The following is a 21,675-nucleotide window of genomic DNA, read 5'->3' as shown; positions in this document are numbered from 1 at the left end:
TGGCGGTCATCACGAGCGCCAGGCACGGGCATCGGCACCGGCGGCGCACGTGCCCCCAGTGGTTAAAAGGAGAACTGACGTACAGCTAAGTTGGTTCGCCCAGGGGAGTCAACCTGCCACAGTACTGCGGCGGCTGGTCGGGAAGAGGTTAAATAAACTGTATAATTTTTTATTTTCTTGGTTGCTAAAAGGTACAACCTTTTATCCATTTTTATCTTTTTATCATCCATTTATTTACAACACGTGATGACTAACAAAAGTATCACCAGCGCGCAACTGAAGATCATGTGAGGAAATATATAAAGATGAAATTAAAATAATAAATTGAGTATCTGCTGAACCCATGCAGCTGAACGATGACCATAACTGGAGGTTATGGATAGCAGCAAAACAAAGCAAACAATGTCAGCGCTCGATGGGTAACTTATACAAGCATATCACTGGCAGAAAACACAAATGGCCCAATAAAAGTTTCCTTGTCAAAAGAAGTTTATTGAGTATACAATATTATAAAGATACATAAAGTAAGTTTACAAGGATCTATAAAGTAAGCTCATTGTTTTACAGTGGGGTTTATATAGGTAAATATCATGAAATTTCAAATATTAAACATTGGGTTCACGTAAACCTAAATTAAAGATATATATCATTTCCTTAGTTACTTTTTAAATTTAAATGATTTATACCTACTATACATATTGTTTACAGGTAGAGTGTATATAGGTCAAATAAATTCTGATAATGAGCTTTAATCGTAAGGTGGAGAAAAGGAAAGAGAAAGAAGAAAAAGGGTAGAAAGGCAGAGGTATGGTCCACAAGGTTGTCCCGCTCGTCAGTTTATTATTCTTTTTAGTTCTCTTTGAAGCCTTAGAATGGGTGTCTCTGTAAGTCATTTAATCTGTTACCATGGCAACAGGACAGAGTCATTGAAATTTGACAGGAACTGTTGTTTTATCCAAGGATGCCAAAGTTTTTCAAATTTTGGAATTTGATTTTGATCGATGGCTACCATCTTAGCATGGGACATTGTATTATTCATTCTGTGAATTGTTTCTGCTAGTACCAATGTAGGAGATTTCCATGCCTTGGCCACTGTTTTTTTTGCAGCCGTTATTAGTTGGATCATAAGTTTGAATTGAGAGAGTGTTAACCATTCCGGTTTTAGATTAAGTAAAGTTATATATGGATCTGGTTGTATTATTTTTTAAAATATTTTAGATGCAATCACGAAGACTTCCTTCCAGAAGGTTTGGATTACTGGGCATGTCCACCATATGTGTAAATGTGTGCCTATTTCTGGGCATCCTCGAAAACAAAGAGCTGAGGTATTAGGTGAATATTTTGCCACTCTAGCGGGTACAAGGTACCAGCGAGTTAGGACTTTATAATTTGTCTCCAGTGCTAAGATGTTGGGTGAAGATGACTTAGATGTGAGCCATATATTAGACCAGTCCGTGTCTTCTAAAGTTCGTCCCAGGTCCTCCTCCCACCTCTGAACGTAAGAGGGTCTATTAAGATTTACTACTCCATATAATTGATTATAAAGTGATGAAATTGTACCTTTAGCAAATGGATCTTTTGTACAGATTGATTCAAAAATGGATAATTGGGATAATGGTGTATCCCCCTTTAGGAATGGTGTATAGAAATTTTTGATTTGGAGATATCTAAATATCTCAGAGTTTGGTAGATCATATTTTTCTCTAAGCGATGGGAATGAAAGGAATGATTTAGATGCTATGAAGTCATTTAGTGTCTGAATGCCTGATGTTGTCCAAGCTTTAAAAGAATTTGGGTAGATCCATGCCGGATAAAAGGCCGGATTTCTGATAAAAGAAAGGAGAGGATTGTGTGGAGATTGTAACTGATATTTGGTTTTTAGTTTATCCCAGAGAGATAAGAAGTGTTTAGTTATGGGATTATGAATTTTAAAGCGGTCTTTAGGATCAAGCCATAACAAGTTTGATATTAATAGAGGGTCATTTTCTGAAGCCTCTATAAATACCCATAATGGGATTTCCTGTTTTGCATGGTATTTGGACAGACTGGCCAAATGTGCTGCTCTGTAGTAGTTAGTAAAATTAGGGTATCCCAGGCCTCCTTTATTTTTGGGAAGATGTAATGTGTGTATAGGTATACGTGGTTTAGAAGAACCCCATATAAACGAAGTTGCTCTTTTTTGTACTATTCTCAAAAAATAGGAAGGAATTGGAATAGGGAGGACTCTGAATAGATAAAGCAATTTGGGTAGAATAGTCATTTTGATTGCATTAATCTTCCCTATCCAGGATAAAGGAAGTTGCGACCATTGTTTTATTAGATTTGTGATCTGTCTTAATACAGGAGGATAATTGGTTGAGAATAAGTCAGAATGAGATGCTGTTAAATGAATTCCAAGATATGGGATTGATTTTTCTGCCCATGTGAATGGGAGTGCAGCCCTAGCCGGGATCAATTCCATGTTTGTGAGTGAAATATTAAGCACTAGGCATTTCTTAGGATTAATCATAAGGCCGGATAGGGCTGCAAATCCATCAAGAGCTGGTATTAAGTTAGGACCAGAGACCTGTGGTGATGATAGAAAAAGTAATATATCGTCTGCAAATATACATAATTTGTGTGTAATACCTCCTACTTCAATGCCAGTTATAGTTTGGTTTGTTCTGATGTATTGGGCCATGGGTTCGAGTATAAGGGCAAATAATAAGGGAGATAATGGGCAACCCTGTCGGGTACCTCTTTCGATATTAAAGGCATCAGATTTGTATCCAGCATATTTTATATAGGCTTTGGGTTTATTATATAATGCTTTGATCCATGTTAAAAAGTGGGGTCAAAAACCCCATTTTTGTAATGAATATTGCATATATTCCCAGGATACTGTGTCAAATGCCCTCTTAATATCGAGAGATAGAAAACATAAAGGGATTTTCCATTTTTTAGCAATATGTGCCAATAACACTGCCCTGCGTATATTATCGCCTGCCTGTCTATTTGGCATGAAGCCTACTTGATCTCTATGTATTAATTTTCCTATAATGCTATTGAGGCGTTTTGCTATTATTTTTGCTAATAATTTAATATCAAGGTTTAACAGAGAGATAGGCCGATAATTCACACAGGAAGTATCATCAGAAAGGGGTTTTGGGATCATACAAACAATTGCCATTAGTGTTTCTTGCCGAAAAGAATGTCCTTCTAGAAGTTTGTTAAAAGTTTCAGTGAGAATGGGAGAGAGTATTTCTGAGAATGTTTTATAGTATAAAGCCGAGTAGCCGTCTGGGCCTGGTCTTTTGGTCTTAAGTTTTAGGTCTTTTATAGCGTTAGCAACTTCATCTATAGTTATAGGCTCATCCAAACTGCTTTTTTGATTCTGAGACAACACAGGTAAGGTTATTTTTGAGAAGAAGGATTCAGCCTCTGTAGGATTAAATTCATTGTTTGTCTTGTATAAAGTTGCGAGATGTGAGTGAAATTTATGGACTATTTTAACTGGATTACAAGTATAAACATTTTTTGATAATTTCAAACGTATTGGTTTGAAAGATTTGTTAGTTGAATTTAATGCCCGAGCCAAATATGTACCTGGTTTGTTTGTATTCATGTAGAAATTGTGTTTGGAGCGTTTGAGGGATTTATCAACTGACTCAGTGAGAAATAGATCGTATTCCAATCTAGATTTTTCCAGATGAGATTTTGTACTCTGAGATGGATTATCTTGGAATGATATGTAGGCTGCATTAAAATTGAGTTCTAGTTTTTTGCTAGATTTTTGCGTTCCCGTTTAAATAGTGCCATTTGTCTTTGTATTGTACCACGCAAGACAGGCTTATGAGCTTCCCACAGTGTTATTGGGGAAATGTCTGTTGTATTATTAATTAATATGTATTCCTATAAACCTTGTTCAATGGTCATCTGATGTAGTGGGTGTTTGAGCATTATGTCCGGTAAGTACCACGTTGGGTCATGCGCTTTTGGTATGGCTGAGGCTATAGTAGTGTATACTGCATTATGGTCAGACCACGGAATCGGAATTATATCTGATGCAATAATTTCTGGTATCATTCCTATTGTTAGAAAAATATGATCTATTCTGGTGAAGGTTTGATGAGGGTGCGAGAAATAAGTGAATTTCTTTTTCATTGGGTTACTTTCTCTCCACGAATCTACCAGATTGTATTTGGAAAGAAGTTGAGAAAAAGGTAATCTAGAGGTTATTTTGGATGGTGTAAAAGGTGATTTATCTAGAAATGGGAGGAGGACCTGGTTCGAATCCCCGCACATTATCACTGTTCCTATTTTGTGTGTATTAATCACTTGTAATATATGTGAGAGGAATGGTGTAGGTTGTTTGTTAGGAGCGTAGTAGGAAATCACCGTGATTGCTGTATCCATTATATAACCCATGAGTATCAGGTATCTACCTTCTGGGTCTTTAATTTCTGATGATAAGGTGAATGGTGTGGATCGGTGAAATGCAATTAGAGTTCCCCTTTGTTTGGTACAGGCAGAAGCCGTGTAAATTTGTTGATAAAAAGGAGAAATATATTTTGGAGTAGAATCTTTGGTGAAGTGTGTTTCTTGGAGGCATACTATGTGAGCCTTCTTGTTATGAAAAGTACGGAAGGCTTTGGTTCTTTTTTGAGGGACACTTATTCCCTGAACATTCAGGGAAAGTATATTCAGTGGTTCCATGGCAACAGATCAAATAGTTTTGACTTACTTTTTGTTATGCAGAGCTGACTGCGCAGATCAACCTGTGTGGACTGAAGAGATGAAAAGATAGAAAATAAACCAGTGAATTCTGGAGTAAAGAGTAAACAAAAAACATATGAGATTAGATGATACATTGTATAAATTATTTTTTGCAAGTAATCACAATTTACCCGTGAAAGAGAATAAATATCTCTCTCAGGGGAATAAGTGCCTTCGTCACATTCCCACATAATATGGTTGGGAGAATGAGGAGGGCTAATGGGGGTACACGGATCTTCCGCTTACAGGAGAGAAGTGCTATGTCAAAAGACATCAAAATGATGTTTCATTAATTGGAGTGCAGAATATGGTTTTTGTTGAAATTATTTATTCCAGGGTGGTTGTATATGGTTAGTCTTGCCCTAGGCTAAATAATTCAGTTAGAAAGGTACTGTTAATAACTTTGGTATTGATGAAGATAGTTTGAATTATTTTGGGATTTTAACCCTTTTAGAGTAAACAAGTACATATTTTATTCATATGTAACTGTTTAGATATGTTAACTCATAAAATTGAGGTTGTATTGCTTCAGATTAGAATAAACAAAAACATAGTTCTAGGAACTAGTTAGGTAATAATATATTTGTTTTAAGAAAAGAAAGAAAAAGCTTCCATTACTTCTGGATTATTGAACATATTTGTCCTAAAAAGTAATAAATCTATTGTTATTACCTGAAAATATATAACTGAACAAGAATTTCCTTATTTCACTTATATATTCTAAGGCTATATGAATCAGAAGTAATAAGAAATATAACTGGAATGTAACATGATCCCACACAGTGTGTGACTATCAGAATGCAGTTACATTCAGTTATAAATACAGGTTTTTTATAGAGGACCATCTCTTAGTATAATAAATGAAGAGATATCAGGAATTAGGATGTCAGTCCATTGAATCTTCTTGGTCCATGGATGATGTGGCATAATGGCCTCTTTTATGAGAATGATGATTCCCATTTTGTTCTGAAATTTTCTGGGTGCTGCCTGAAGGTGAAGATGATGCCATTCTTCTGCGTGTGGGAGAGTTGCTGCTTGTGGGTTCTGTCAGATTTAATTTTAAAAGGGTTTGTTGTAGTTCATCTGCTGATCTGCTTCTGTAAATTGTACCTTGGTAGTTAAATCTGACTGAAAAGGGGAAGCCCCATTGATACATAATGTTGTGGCGTTGCAGTTCCATTAGTTGGGGTTTCATGGATCGTCTTTTAGTAATAGTAAGTTGGGATAGGTCAGCAAAAATTTGATAATTGTGTCCTTGAAAATTAAGTTCCTTTTTTTCTCTTGCAGCAATTAGTATTTGTTCTTTCGTTCTGTAATAATGAAATTTTGTGATTATATCACGTGGGGGTCCATCTTTCTTTTTGGCTGTGAGGGCTCTGTGTACTCTGTCCAGTTCTAAACGTTCAATAGGGATATCTGGCTTTAGTTCTTGTAATAGAGCAGTAATAGTAGATTGCAGGTCTGTCACAGTTTCAGGTATTCCCCTTATGCGCAAGTTTGAACGTCTGGCTCTATTTTCGCAATCTTCGAGCTTAGTTTGAAGTATTAAATTCTCTTCTTTTAATTGTTCCAATTCTGTTATATTTTCTTGGGTTGTAATTTCAATTTCATCCATTTTTATTTCTAGGGCTGCGGTGCGGTTTCCCAGCTCTCTTATTTCTTTGGTTAGGCTTTTTGTTATTTGGTCTGAGGTTTGTTTTAAAGCCTTATGAAGCATCTTTTCAAATTGTAATAATATTACTGGGGATGCTGAGGAGGCTTGTGGAGAAGTTTGTGAGAGGATTTGTTCTGTATCTGACTCAAATGGAGAGTCTTGCTGTGACATTTTCTGTCTGTGAGAGCGCCCTGATGCTGTATCTTGTGAGGTGACTGGAGCTGCTTTAGTTGCAGTGAGTGCCTGTGAGCTCTTTGTGAGGTGATTTTTATTTCTGCCACGGTTTCCTCCCAGTACCATATTTCCTGCCCAAACTTTCACAGTTTGTTCCCCGGGGCAAAAAGGTTCAAATGGATACCTTTTGAGCCTGCAGGCTCCGCTTTGTCCTTCTCTTCTCTCCTCAGCGGTGCGGAGCTCTAACAATGCATGTCTGCTCCGCTAGGCTCCGCCCATCTCCCCGCCCAATAAAAGTTTCAACATGCAGTAGATTAATGATGATAATCTCTTTAGGTGGTATTGATTAAACTTGCTTTGGTTCATCAATACCACCTCAAAAGTTTATCTTCATTAACCTACTGCAAACTTTTATTGGGCCATTTGTGTTCTCTGCCAGTGATATGCTTGTCTAAGTCTACCCATCGAGTGCTCACATTGTTTGTTTTATTTACAACACATGCCAGCAGAGAAACAATACGTGCCATACTTACACATCACAAACATGTGAGCAGACACAAAATAGGTATATACAGTATCTCACAAAAGTGAGTACACCCCGCACATTTTGTAAATATTTTATTCTATCTTTCCATGTGACAACACTGAAGAAATGACACTTTGCTACAATGTAAAGTAGTGAGTGTACAGCTTGTATAACAGTGTAAATTTCCTGCCCTCAAAATGACTCAACACACAGTCATTAATGTCTAAACCGCTGGCAACAAAAGTGAGTACACCCCTAAGTGAAATTGACCAAATTTGACCCAAAGTGTCAATAATTTGTGTGGCCACCATTATTTTCCAGCACTGCCTTAACCCTCTTGGGCATAGAGTTCACCAGAGCTTCACAGGTTGTCACTGGAGTCCTCTTCCACTCCTCCATGATGACATCATGGAGCTGGTGGATGTTAGAGACCTTGCGCTCCTCCACCTTCCATTTGAGGATGCCCCACAGATGCTTAATAGGGTTTAGGTCTGGAGACATGCTTGGCCAGCCCATCACCTTTACCCTCAGCTTCTTTAGCAAGGCATTGGTCATCTTGGAGGTGTGTTTGGGGTTGTTATGTTGGAATACTGCCCTGCAGCCCAGTCTCAGAAGGGAGAGGATCATGCTCTGCTTCAGTATGTCACAGTACATGTTGGCATTCATGGTTCCCTCAATGAACTGTAACTCCCCAGTGCCGGCAGCACTCATGCAGCCCCAGACCATGACATTCCCACCACCATGCTTGACTGTAGGCAAGACACACTTGTCTTTATACTCCTCACCTGGTTGCCGCCACACATGCTTGACACCATCTAAACCAAATAAGTTTATCTTGGTCTCATAAGACCACAGGACATGGTTCCAGTAATCCATGTCCTTAGTCTGCTTGTCTTCAGCAAACTGTTTGCAGGCTTTCTTGTGCATCATCTTTAGAAGAGGCTTCCTTCTGGGATGATAGCCATGCAGACCAATTTAAAGCAGTGTGTAGCAATGCTGGCAGCACTCATACATCTATTTCCCAAAGACAACCTCTGTATATGACGCTGAGCACATGCACTCAACTTCTTTGGTCAACCATGGCGAGGCCTGCTCTGAGTGGAACCTGTCCCATTAAACCGCTGTATGGTCTTGGCCACCTTGCGTCAGCTCAGTTTCAGGGTCTTGGCAAATTTCTTATAGCCTAGGCCATCTTTATGTAGAGCAACAATCCTCTTTTTCAGATCCTCAGAGAGTTCTTTGCCATAAGGTGCCATGTTGAACTTCCAGCCACCAGTATGAGAGAGTGAGAGCGATAACGCCAAATTTAACACACCTGCTCCCCATTCACATCTTAGACTTTGTAACACTAACGAGTCACATGACACCGGAGTGGGAAAAATGGCTAATTGGGCCCAATTTGGACATTTTCACTTAGGAGTGTACTCACTTTTGTTGCCAGCAGTTTTCACATTAATAGCTGTGTGTTGAGTTATTTTAAGAGACAGCAAATTTACACTGTTATACAAGCTGTACACTCACTACCTTACATTGTAGCAAAGTGTCATTTCTTCAATGTTGTCACATGAAAAGATATAATAAAATATTTACAAAAATGTGAGGGGTGTACTCACTTTTGTGAGATACTGTACATATATAAATTACAGAAATCGCAGCTGTTCCCGCACCAGCAACCAACCTCAGCCAGAACACGCAACCCGTAGCGAGTGCGCAGGTGCAGGAACTGCAGGTAAATCCTACATGGTGCAAAAGCACCGTGCAATTTCCCTGCAGGCACCTTTTTTTTTCCTGAAACAAATATAAATGAATGGGCTGTCATACCCAGCAGATGCGGGCCGCAGCTCGCTCAAGTGTGAACCTAGCCTTAGGTTGCAGGGCAGTGTACACAAGGCAATAGTAGGTAGGGCAGTCTACAGATGTCAGAATTGTGTAGAGCAGTGTACAGAGGTCAGTAGTATATAGGGCAGTGTCCAGGGGTTAGTAGTATGTAGGACAGTGTACAGGAGATGATAGGACAGAGGATAGGGGGTCAGTAGGGCAGAGGACAGAGGGCAACAAGACAGTGTACAGATGTCAGTGGGATGAAGACCAGTGTATGGGGGTCAAGAACAAAGGACAGTATACAGGGATCAACAGGGCAGAGGACTGGGAGACACCAGGGCAAAAGACTGAGCGTCACAATGGCAGAGGACAGTATGGGGGGGTCAACATGGCACAGTAAGGGGGTCAGGAGAGCACAGGACACAGTGCAGGGAGTGAGGGTAAAGCACAGGGGGATCAGGAGGGAAGAGTATAGGGGATATGAGGGCACAGTAGGAGCATCAGGAAGGCACAGTAAAGGGGCTGGGAGGGCACACACCAGGGGTATCAGGAAGGCACACTACAGGGGCTGGGAAGGCACACACCAGGGGCATCAGGAAGACACAGAACAGGGGCTGGGAGGGCATAGTATAGGGGCTGGGAGGGCACAGTATGAGCGCCAGGAGGGCACAGTATGAGCATCAGGAGGGCACAGTATGGGCATCAGGAGGGCACAGTATGGGAATCAGGAGGGCACAGTACAGAGGTCAGGAGGTCAGAGTAAAGGTGTCAGGAGGGCACAGTATGGGCATCAGGAGGCCACAGTATACAGAGGTCAAGACGGCACAGTACAGAGGTCAGAAGGACACAGTACAGGTGTCGGGAGGGCACAGTACAGAGGTCAGAAGGGCACAGTACAGGTGTCGGGAGGGCACAGTACAGAGGCCGGGAAGGCACAGTATCAAATATGTCTTTGATGTCAGCATATTAAACAATATACTGTAACAGTGTGAATATTTACCTTGAGAAAGAACTTTTGATATACCAGTATTCCTCAATAAAAAGTGATCATTTAAAGACAATTTTATATGTAAAAACTTGGTTGCGACCCAACATTAGTTCCTACACAGTAATGCCGCGTACACACAATCGCACAGTCCGACAACAAAATCCATGTTTTTTTTCCGACGGATGTTGGCTCAAACTTGTCTTGCATACACACGGTCACACAAATGTTGTCGGAAATTCTAAACGTCAAGAACGCGGTGAGGTACAACACGTACGACGAGACGAGAAAAATGAAGTTCAATAGCCAGTGCGGCCAGCTCACATCGAACATTTCCCATCAGAAAATCCGACCGTGTGTATGCGGCATAATAGTGTGAATATTTACCTTGAGAAAGAACTTTGGATATACCAGTATTCCTCAATATACAGTGTAATTTTCTCAGCTTGCCACAAAGCAAGTCCATGATAATTTAAAGACAATTTTATATGTAAAAACTTGGTTGAGACCCAATATTAGTTCCTACACAGTAACACTGGTACATACCAGCCCTTGCACTAATCAAAGACAAAACAAAAACCCCTCTAAGGGGTAAGTGGGACTTTAAATGTACCTCACCAGTATTATACAGTTTATAGGAGTTCTCTCAATGTACCTGTTGTCATAAAAACATGTTTTATTTTGTACAAGATGTAAAAGAAACCATATAACATAAATGCATACATAAATATTAAAATCACAGTTTGGACACTTCAGTAAATGTCTACGCTTTTCGCAAAGATTCTTTTTCTTCAGGACATATAAAAAGTGCTGTTTTGTGTCCACGGGATAAGAAGAGACAATATTCCATCTGTTTATATAAAGATTGCTGTATTCCGCGCTTAGGATTAAGATAGGCTGCTGCCTCCCTCCCCTGGAATGCATTCATTTAAAGCTCCCGTATTAGAGGCTGTGTGTATGTAGGGGTGGCTGCCCGTCACCTGAAGAGTGATCCTCTACAGTGAATCACTCCTCCCGGGTGAGTATGCAATGGGTGGTTTATAATTGCTACAGGTGACTTTTTGTCACCTGAAGAGTGATTCTCTACAGTGAATCACTCTTCCCAGGTGAATATGCAATGAATGGGTAGTAGTTATTCCTGCCATCTGGAGGGTGATTCCCCAATGGGTCACTCTTCTCAAAGGGGGAATAAGTGATTCCCCAATATTAAGATAGATGTCATAGGGAGTGTGCTTACCTTGTGACCTATATTGGCTAGTGTACTATTGTTGCTCTGTTCTATTTGCAACCATTTGCTATTGCAACCTATTTGCTATTTGCTATTTGCAACACCCAGTCCAAAAATAAATGTGCAAAAAGTGCAAAAAGTAGTATTGATCTCATCAGATCATCTAAAACATCAAATTTCATCCTTGATAATTCATCCCAAACAGTATATGATACTTGTGCAAATTCCTATATAATAAATGAATGAAAAAAATTGATTATCATAAAAAAATATAAATAAATAAACAAAAGTCCAGTGGAAAAAAGTGGAAAAAAATGGAAAAAATATAAAAGATAAATAAAATCAACATTAATGTTCAATCTCAAGTAGTGCAAAAATAGCAAAATTTCAGGTGACTTGAGCTTGTCCAAAGTTACACGTGCCTGGGTTTAGCCGCAGGTATGCAATCAATCAAGTGACTTCCGTGCTCCCCTTCAGTTCCCCACTCACCAGATTCTTTCCCCCCTGCAGGGGAAAAATGCCTGTAGTGAGTATACTGGCTGTATCCAGAGAAGACACCTCCACCTTGGCTCAGTGAACACTGGGGTATCCAGATCCCTCTGCCCCTCTTGGGGTGAATCACTTCCACTAGATAAAGTTGCAATAGTCACCCCTTCTGTGTTAGACCCCAGGATATTCTCATGAACCAAAGAGAAGGGCACTCATAGTGTTAATCCAAATAGTTTGTTTATTAAAATAATTAAGGTTAAAAAAACAAAAAAAAACAAGGCTTGACACAGTCGAGTATAAAGCTGGCATGCTCTGGTTTCAAACCGTGAGCTCCTAACTGGCGTGTGTTCCACCAACCGGAACTCTGTAACTGGAAATGACGTGAATGCGTACCAAGCTCCAACTTACGCGTTTTGTTATAGCACATTGTCAGAGGCGGTGCCATCTTGGTGCACCTCATGTCTATTATAGTGAGCGGTCATCAGGTTCCACCCCCCATGGGCAGGTTTGAAGTCCGGGAAGTCAGATAATTACAGGCTTGATACATATAACATATAACGCCCCTGGGTCTGATTCCCTACCTCTACTGTGTGCACCCCCACATATCCCGAATTTTCCAACCATTTAATTTTGATGTAAGTGTAAGTGTAAGTGTTTATTTCCTGTGGGGGATGATTCACTAGCTAAAGGCTGTCACCTAAAAGGATTTATAGGGATTATATTCAAAAATTTGTATATAAAGCAATTGAGGTCAATTTCGAGGTTGAGGCCCCCAGGCGACAGAGACCCCAATCTATATATCCACCTTGTCTCATTCTGTGATACGATGATCTTTTTGTTGCCACCTCTCCAATGATCTTTAACTAGGTCTATTCCATAAAATATCAATCCTGTGGTGTACTTCCTTAAAATGCCTGGAAATGTTATGTTTCGGGAACCCTTTCCTTATGATGTTGATATGCTCCCTAATCTTCACAAATAGAGGGCGGGTGGTTCTACCTATATATTGGAGGTGACACAGACACTCAATGACATAGGTGACATGGGTACTATTGCATGTGATCAATTCTCTTATTTGATATTCCCTGTTATTGACCCTATTTTTGAATGACACTTTTTTCCGCAATTGCTTCTTCCTTACTCTGCATGGGATACATTTTTGGCACCTGTAGAACTCCTTCATTTTTGAAAACAATTTGACAGGTCTTGGGTGATTAATCACATTATGGACTAAATGATTTCTGAGTGTGGGTGCTCTCTTAGGCTCGGTTCACACTGGGGCGACTTGGGATCCGACTTGTACGCCCTCAAGTCGCCCCAAGTCGCCCCAGAAAGAGATTCACATTTAAGTGAATGGGAGCGTCTTAATAGACACTACTGAGGTCGCTCCGACTTCAGAGCGTACTCCCTGTACTACTTTGATCCGACTTTGATCCGACTTCAGCCTATTGACTATCATTGAAGTCGGATCGCCGTCTCGCATGATCCGACTTCGGCATGCGACTTGTGCTCAGATGATCTTGAGGGGGAACTCCGCGCCAAATTTTAAATAAAAATCCGGCATGGGTTCCCCCTCCAGGGGCATACCAGGCCCTTGGGTCTGGTATGGACCTTGAGGGAAACCCCCTACACCGAAAAAACTGCGTGGGGGGTCCCCCCCAATCCATACCAGACCCTTATCCGAGCACGCAGCCCTGCCGGACAGGAATGGGGGTGGGGACGAGCGAGCGCCCCCCCTCCTGAACCGTACCAGGCCGCATGCCCTCAACAAGGGGAGGTTGGTGCCTTGGGGGAGGGGGCGTGCGGCCCCCCCACCCCAAAGCACCTTGTCCCCATGTTGATGAGGACAAGGGCCTCTTCCCGACAACCCTGGCCGTTGGTTGTCGGGGTCTGCGGGCGGAGGGCTTATCGGAATCCGGGAGCCCCCTTTAATAAGGGGGCCCCCAGATCCCGGCCCCCCACCCTATGTGAATGAGTATGGGGTACATCGTACCCCTACCCATTCACCTAGGGAAAAAGTGTCAATTTAAAAAAAAAACACTACATAGATTTTTAAAGTGTTTTATTAGACAGCTCCGGGGGTCTTCTTCCGACTTCGGGGGTCTTCTCCGCGCTCTCCGGGTCTTCTGCCGGGCTGCTCCGCTATTTTCTGCTCTTTTGCCGCTCTTTTGCTATAGCGGAGGAGCCCGGTCTGCTGCCTTCTTCTCTTCGGGGGTCTCTCCGGTTCTTCTCCGCGCTCTCCGGGTCTTCTGCCGGGCTCCTCCGCTCTCTTCTGCCGCTCTTTTGCTAAAGCGGAGGAGCCCGGTCTTCCGTCTTCTGCCCTCTTTTCTCCTGATGTTGACACGACGCTCTCTGGGGCTGGAATGCACTCTGAGCGCTCCGCTCTGACTTATATAGGTGGTGACCACGCCCCCTTATGCCGTCACAGTCCCTGGGCATGCTGGGACTGTGACATTTTAGGGGCGTGGTCATCGCCCAATGACCATGCCCCCTTATGCAGTCATAGTCCCAGCATGCCCAGGGACTGTGACGGCATAAGGGGGCGGGGTCACCGCCTATATAAGTCAGAGCAGAGCGCACAGAGAGCATTCTAGCCGGAGAGAGCGTCGTGTCAACATCAGAAGAAAAGAGGGCAGAAGACGGAAGACCGGGCTCCTCCGCTTTAGCAAAAGAGCGGCAGAAGAGAGCGGAGGAGCCCGGCAGAAGACCCGGAGAGCACGGAGAAGAACCGGAGAGACCCCCGAAGTCGGAAGAAGACCCTGGAGCTGTCTAATAAAATACTTTAAAAATCTATGTAGTGTTTTTTTTTTAAATTGACACTTTTCCCTAGGTGAATGGGTAGGGGTACGATGTACCCCATACTCATTCACATAGGGTGGGGGGCCGGGATCTGGGGGCCCCCTTATTAAAGGGGGCTCCCGGATTCCGATAAGCCCCCGCCCGCAGACCCCGACAACCAACGGCCAGGGTTGTCGGGAAGAGGCCCTTGTCCTCATCAACATGGGGACAAGGTGCTTTGGGGTGGGGGGGCCGCAGTGCGCCCCCCTCCCCCAAGGCACCAACCCCCCCATGTTGAGGGCATGCGGCCTGGTACGGTTCAGGAGGGGGGGGGGGCGCTCGCTCGTCCCCACCCCCATTCCTGTCCGGCCGGGCTGCGTGCTCGGATAAGGGTCTGGTATGGATTGGGGGGGACCCCCCACGCCGTCTTTTCGGCGTAGGGGGGTTCCCCTCAAGATCCATACCAGACCCAAGGGCCTGGTATGCTCCTGGGGGGGGGAACCCATGCCGGATTTTTATTTAAAATTTGGCGCGGAGTTCCCCCTAAAGATTCATACCAAACACAGTGGCGGGGATCCAAGTCGGATCCCCGTTCATTGAAAGTCGGATCCACAAGTCGTGTTGAAGTCGGGTTGAAGTCGCGTTGCAAAGTCGCGTTGAAGTCGTGTTGCCCCTGTGTGAATCGAGCCTTATACACAAATCTGGGTGTATTTATACTTGACTGTGTCAAGTCTTGTTTTGATTTTGTTTTTTTTAATAAACAAACTATTGGAATTCACACTATGAGTGCCCGTCTCTTTGATTCATGAGGATATCCTGCGGTCTGACACGGAAGAGGTGGCTGTTGCAACTTTATCTAGTGGAAGTGATTCACCCCAAGAGGGGCAGAGGCATCTGGATACCCCAGTGTTTGCTGAGCCAAGGTGGAGGTGTCTGCTCTGGATACAGCCAGTATACTCACTACAGGCGTTTTACCCCTGGAGGGCTGCAGAGATCTTGTAAATGGAGAACTGAAGGGGAGCACGGAAGTCACTTGATTGATTGTACACCTGCGGCTAAACCCAGGCACGAGTTGCTTTGGACAATCACAAGTCACCTGAAATGTTGTTATTTTTGCAATACTTGAGATTGAACTTTAATGTTGATTTTATTTATTTTTTACATTTTTTAAATTTTTTGACATTTTTTTCCACTGGACTTTTGTTTATTTATTTATAATTTTTTTATGATAATCGATTTTTTCATTAATTTATTATATAGGAGTTAGCACAAGTATCATATACTGTTTGGGATGAATTATCAAGGATGAAATTAGGTGTTTTAGATCAGTAGTCATCAACCCTGTCCTCAGGGCCCACTAACAGGCTAGGTTTGCAAGATAACTGAAATACATCACAGGTGATATCATTTGCTGCTCAGTGATTGCAGTATTCTATTCTGTATCTCCCCAAGGTAATACATAAAACCTGGCCTGTTAGTGGGCCCTGAAGACAGTGTTGATGACCACTGTTTTAGATGATCTGATGAGATCACCACTACTTTTTGCACATTTATTTTAGGACTGGGTGTTGAATATATGGTTGCAAATAGAACAATTAACAGAGCAACAATAGTACACTACACAATATAGGTCACAATATTCCATTTGGAAACAAAATAACAATCATTAACAATCACAGAATAGCTAAGAAAATTGTGGGTCTGCCTTGTAGATGAGTGGCTATGAGTGACAACACTCGATAAATAGATAGATAGATAATCTTGACCTCAGATAGTTGCTGTTTTTTGTCTGATGCATGAACAGTTGCCAAATGGTTTATTTGGTTTTTCACCCTAGCACAATTGAACGCCTTGCCAACTGTCCAAGAGCCTTTTGGACATCTTTATTTCTTAGGCTGTAGATTAAAGGGTTTAACATTGGTGTAACACTTGTATAGAACACTGACACTATCTTGTCTGTCATTCCAGTGTCTGAATTCCTTGTTCTCATGTACATGAATATAGATGTTCCATAGAAGATGGTCACCACGATAACATGGGAAATGCATGTTGAGAAGGCTTTGTATCGTCCAGAAGGGAGTTTCACAATAACAGAGGAAATTTGTATATATGAAAAGAGGATGAGGCACAAGGGCATTAGAAGCAATATGGACCCACCAACTAAACTTATGATGTTGTCCACTGAGATATCCCCACAGGCTAGCTGGAGTAAGGATGGAGCTTCACAAAAGAAGTGGTTAATGGTGACATGTCCACAGAACTTTAAATGACATATAAAATATATATCAAAGGAGGCTATACTACACCCAGACATCCAAGAAAAGCAAATCAACCTAGTACAAAAGTCTATATTCATAATAACATTGTAACGTAAGGGATTACAGATAGCCACATATCGGTCATAGGCCATGAAAGCCAATAGTATGCACTCTGTCTCACCCATAAAAAGATACAGGTAAACTTGAAGAATACAACCAGCATATGAAATAGTTTTTGCTAACAAAACAATATTTAGTAGCATCTTGGGCACAATGATTGATGTATAACAGATGTCCAAAAAGGATAAATTAGTAAGAAATAAATACATAGGGTTGTGTAAACGGTTGTCTGTTCTGACGGCCACTATAAGGAGAATGTTAATGGCCAGTGTGGTCATGTAGACAAATGAGAATAATTGGCACAGCCATGGTTGTATGTTGGGATGGTCTGAAAATCCGAGTAGAATAAATTCTATTATTGTACTTATGTTCTCATCTGCCATGGTCAAATAATATTTCTTTGGCCTACAGCTGACCACTTTGTGGAATTAGGGACACAATACGGAAGATCTATATGAGGGAAAACTTCAGTCTGAAAATAAATCACCAGTAAACTTAAAGGCTACCAGGTACTGTCCATTTTGTGGACAAAAATTACAAACATTTAAGCAATTGTTCTTATGGTGTATTTGTTACTGACTTTTGCTGTAGGTTGAGAAATGTTTTATCAATTCACCGTTGATGGCTGTAATGTCATGGGTGGATGTTGTATTTTTGGTTTATGGATACAATTTAGAAGATGTCTTGAAGTGATTTACTGCACAGAACTGTACTCTAATGACCTGAAGACACGACCGTTTTTGCCGTTGGAATAAACTCTGAAGGTTGTTCCGACAGAATTCCGCTCAAGCTGTCTTGCATACACACGGTCACATCAAATTCCAACCGTCAAGAACGCGGTGATGTACAACATGTACGACAGCACTAGAAAAAGGAAGTTCAGTAGCCAGTGTGCCACCCTTTGGGCTCCTTCTGCTAATCTCATCACAGCATAACAGAACAGCATACAGACAAGCGTTTTTTCCAATAGTAATTTGTTCCGTCTGAAAAATATAGAACATTTTCTCTATCTAAGTCCGTCTGAAATTTCGACTGAAAAAGTCAGATGGGGCATACACACGGTCGGAATATATGATGAAAAGCTCCCATCGGACTTTTTCTGACGGAAATTCCGACCGCTTGTACACGGCATTAGTAATACTGAAATGTTTTAGTAGGATAGCAGGTAAAAAAAGCTGCAAAAATTAGGTAATACCATTTAAAACTTAAAATGATATTTGTAGAAGAATATAATACCATCGGCTATTCGCCGGACAGCGAACAATTTGGGGTGTTCGTGGCAAATTCGAAAGCCGCAGAACACCCTTTTAGTATGGGGACCTGGGTCCTGCCCCAGGGGACATGGATCAATGCAAAAATTTTTTTAAAAAACGACCGTTTTTTGGGGAGCAGTGATTTTAATAATGCTTAAAGTGAAACAATAAAAGTGTAATATTCCTTTAAATTTCATACCTGGGGGGTGTCTATAGTATGCCTGTAAATGGTCGCATGTTTCCGTGTTTAGAACAGTCTGACAGCAAAATGACATCTAAAACTACTCGCGGCTATTAATGAATTGCCGGTCCGACAATACACATAAAAGTTCATTGATAAAAACGGCATGGCAATTCCCCACAGGGGAACCCTGAACCAAAATTTTAAAAAAATATCGTGGGGGGTCCCCCTAAATTCCATACCAGGCCCTTCAGGTCTGGTATGGATTTTAAGGGGAACCCCGCGCCAATTTTTTTTAAAAAAATGGCGTGGGGTCCCCCCAAAAATCCATACCAGACCCTTATCCGAGCACGCAACCTGGCAGGCCGCAGGAAAAGAGGGGGGATGAGAGAGCACCCCCCCTCCTGAACCGTACCGGGGGCGGGGTCACCAGGTGGCCCCACCCCCCGTTATTTAAGAACCGTCAGAAGAGGAGAAGCATCACAGCGGGAGCTTCCCTCCATGCCATCATGGATGCGGAGCGGCCCGAGGAGAAGAAGAGAAGAAGACGCCGCGGAGGAAGATGCCAGACGAGAAGACCGGAGGAAGGACCAGAAGAACCAGAAGAACCAGAAGAAGAAGAAGATGGAGGAAGAAACCGAAGGAAGATAGAAGATAGAGGATAGAAGAAAGAAGATAGAAGAAAGAAGAAGCATTTAAATAAAGGAATTGTCAAAAACTGTCTCTTGTCATTTTTAACATTTTTGACATTTTTTTGTGAAATGGTAGGGGTACTTTTGTACCCCCTTACCATTTCACACAGGGGGGAGGGCCGGGATCTGGGGGTCGATAAGCCCCCCGCCCCCTGCCCACAGACCCCCACAACCACTGGGCAAGGGTTGTGGAGATGAGGCCCTTGTCCCCATCAACATGGGGACAAGGTGTTTTGGGGGGCTACCCCAAAGCACCCTCCCAATGTTGAGGGCATGTGGCCTGGTATGGTTCAGGAGGGGGGGCGCTCTCTCGTCCCCCCCCTCTTTTCCTGCGGCCTGCCAGGTTGCGTGCTCGGATAAGGGTCTTGTATAGATTTTGAGGGGGACCCCACGCCATTTTTTTAAAAAAATTTGGCCGGTGTTCCCCTTAATATCCATACCAGACCTGAAGGGCCTGGTACGGAATTTATTTAAATTTTGGTTTGGGGTTCCCCTGTGGGGAATTCCCATGCCGTTTTTATCAATGAACTTTTATGTGTATTGTCAGGCCGGCAATTCATTAATAGCCGTGAGTAGTTTTAAATGACTTTTTTTCCTTTGAAATGTCATTTTGCTGTCAGACTGTTCTAAACACAGGAAACATGCGCCCCTTTACAGGCATACTATAGACACCCCCCAGGTACGAAATTTAAAGGAATATTACCACAATAAAAAACGGCCGTTTTTAAAAAAATTTCTTGCATTGATCCATGTCCCCTGGGGCAGGACCCAGGTCCACAAACACTTTTTATGACAATAACTTGCATTTAAGCCTTTAAAATTAGCACTTTTGATTATTCAGGTTCGCGTTCCATAGACTTTAACGGTGTTCGCGTGTTCGAACAAATTTTTTGTTCGTAAGTTCTGGTGCGAACCGAACAGGGGGGTGTTCGGCTTATCCCTAATGAGGACCAAGTTTAAAGCATATCTAAACCCAAGAACAAATATGTGATATATTGTATCTTGCTAATCTATAGATGTGATGGCTGTGTTCTTAGGAATGTTGTTGTAACAGCCCTCATGCATATGACATAATATAAGTAAAAATAAGCTTTGTTGCCTGCAGCTGTCACAAGAAATCGAGAAGGTTCCAGTGCTGGAACATGGAAGGTAAGGGAGAGTGACAAAAAATGAAGGCAATTTACCTCTTAGAAATCTGGCACAGGAACAGGTGTCCCCACAAAAGATTTCTCCCGTCTCTTGTACTAGTGACATTTGTAACATTTTGGATTTTCCATCACTTTCTGCCTTGGTGATAGTGGTCACCAGGACAAGTGGAAAGGATGAATTTTACTAGCAGGAAGACAGACAACAATTAAAACTTAATATAGGCTTTAAAACTCCACTTTATCCATAACTAAAACATGGTTTGGCTATACATACACATATGTACATTAAATCTGTTTTAATAATTTCCATTAACATTTTTAATTGTTATTTGATTTGGCATGTGCAGGCTGAAAAGTGTTATACTCCAGACTGCATTTTTAGGGCATGGCAGCCCACTTTTATTTAAAGGTAATGAAAAAGTTCAAACAAATGTAGCGGGCACCTACTTTTAGGTAGGTGACCTTTCCTAATGGTTTCTAAGTCAGGTAAATTTAAACAGGCTTGTGCTATTACAGCAGGCCTGTCTGTTGTTAATTTGGCAGGTAGTTTGTATGCTAGTCTCGGACAATCATTAATTTGCTTGGTAACATCCGGGACTCTCATATAAAAGTCAGGTCACATGGTCAGGAGAGTGGGTTCCAGTTCTTCCAGAGAGAGCCAAGCCAGAGGTTCCCCCTCCTGGGGAGCCGATGGCCCCCCCTCCTCGGAGGGTGGGGGGGCTTCACCGGGACTCACAGCGGAGTTAGTGACACCAGACAGCATATGGTCGCTGGCGCCATAGGACGCCTCTACGGGAAAGGGAGCGGTCCATAAAGGAAGAAGAGGAACCATGCAGGAGAAACAGCAGCAAAGCGGAGGACAACTGGGTGATCGATTACTTATGAGCGACACAAGGGCTATTGATCAAGTGAGTGAAAAGCCCAAGGGAGGGGTACTGTCCAGAGGCTGAGGGTTGTTGGTACGCAAGTCAAGTGAGATGGGCGGTGATGGCCTATGACTTCAGGTTCAGCAATGCCCCGGGATTCCAATCAGTCAGACGGGAAGAGTTATTCAGAGTGACTTTTCTTTAGCTCAACTTGGAAGTACCACGTAGATGGGAAATAGTGGTAAAAAGGTAGCGGTAAAGCTGTAAGCACACATATAGAGAAACAGACTGTTCCTAGAAGTTCTGTAGATAAAGGCGTTATTCAGAGTGTCTCTTTATCGATTATTCTCTATCAAAAAAATCTATTTCCATCTTCCCTGATAAAGTAATTATCCAGTTCTTAATCACTATCACCTGCAAGTGAAGCAAGGAAACAATGATAATGTAATAAAAGAGCATCTCAAAGGAAGTCCTCCCATCCCAGTTCATGTTGTTGAATAAAGCAAGTGAAAAAGTAACAAGGACTGTGATTTATGAATCTATGGGCTGCGAGCGTTGTGTGGTAAACGTGAATTACGGATATAGCTATAATCAGCCGCTCCTCCGGGAGTAAGCGCTACACAAACATGTCTCGGGTCACATCTGCCTGCTACAGACGTACACACACAGGCTGCCACCTGCACTCTTAGACTCCGGGACCCCCTGTCTCTTTCTCCTGGAGCCGTCTCCTACTGGGACCCTCCCGAC

The 21,675-nt window shown here is 42.3% G+C and overlaps 1 protein-coding gene across 1 annotated transcript; it reads right to left on the bottom strand.

The window, feature by feature from the left end:
- Window positions 1-16,238: 16,238 nt before the first annotated feature.
- Window positions 16,239-17,180, bottom strand: LOC141141140 (olfactory receptor 2G3-like). The gene has a single exon (XM_073628846.1). The coding sequence runs from the start codon at window positions 17,169-17,171 to the stop codon at window positions 16,239-16,241; it is 933 nt and encodes a 310-aa protein (XP_073484947.1). The 5' UTR covers window positions 17,172-17,180.
- Window positions 17,181-21,675: the final 4,495 nt, after the last annotated feature.

The sequence above is a fragment of the Aquarana catesbeiana genome, linkage group LG04 (assembly GCF_042186555.1).
Source record: "Aquarana catesbeiana isolate 2022-GZ linkage group LG04, ASM4218655v1, whole genome shotgun sequence".
Taxonomy (NCBI): Eukaryota; Metazoa; Chordata; class Amphibia; order Anura; family Ranidae; genus Aquarana; species Aquarana catesbeiana.
This window is presented reverse-complemented; position numbering and strand designations above follow the sequence as displayed.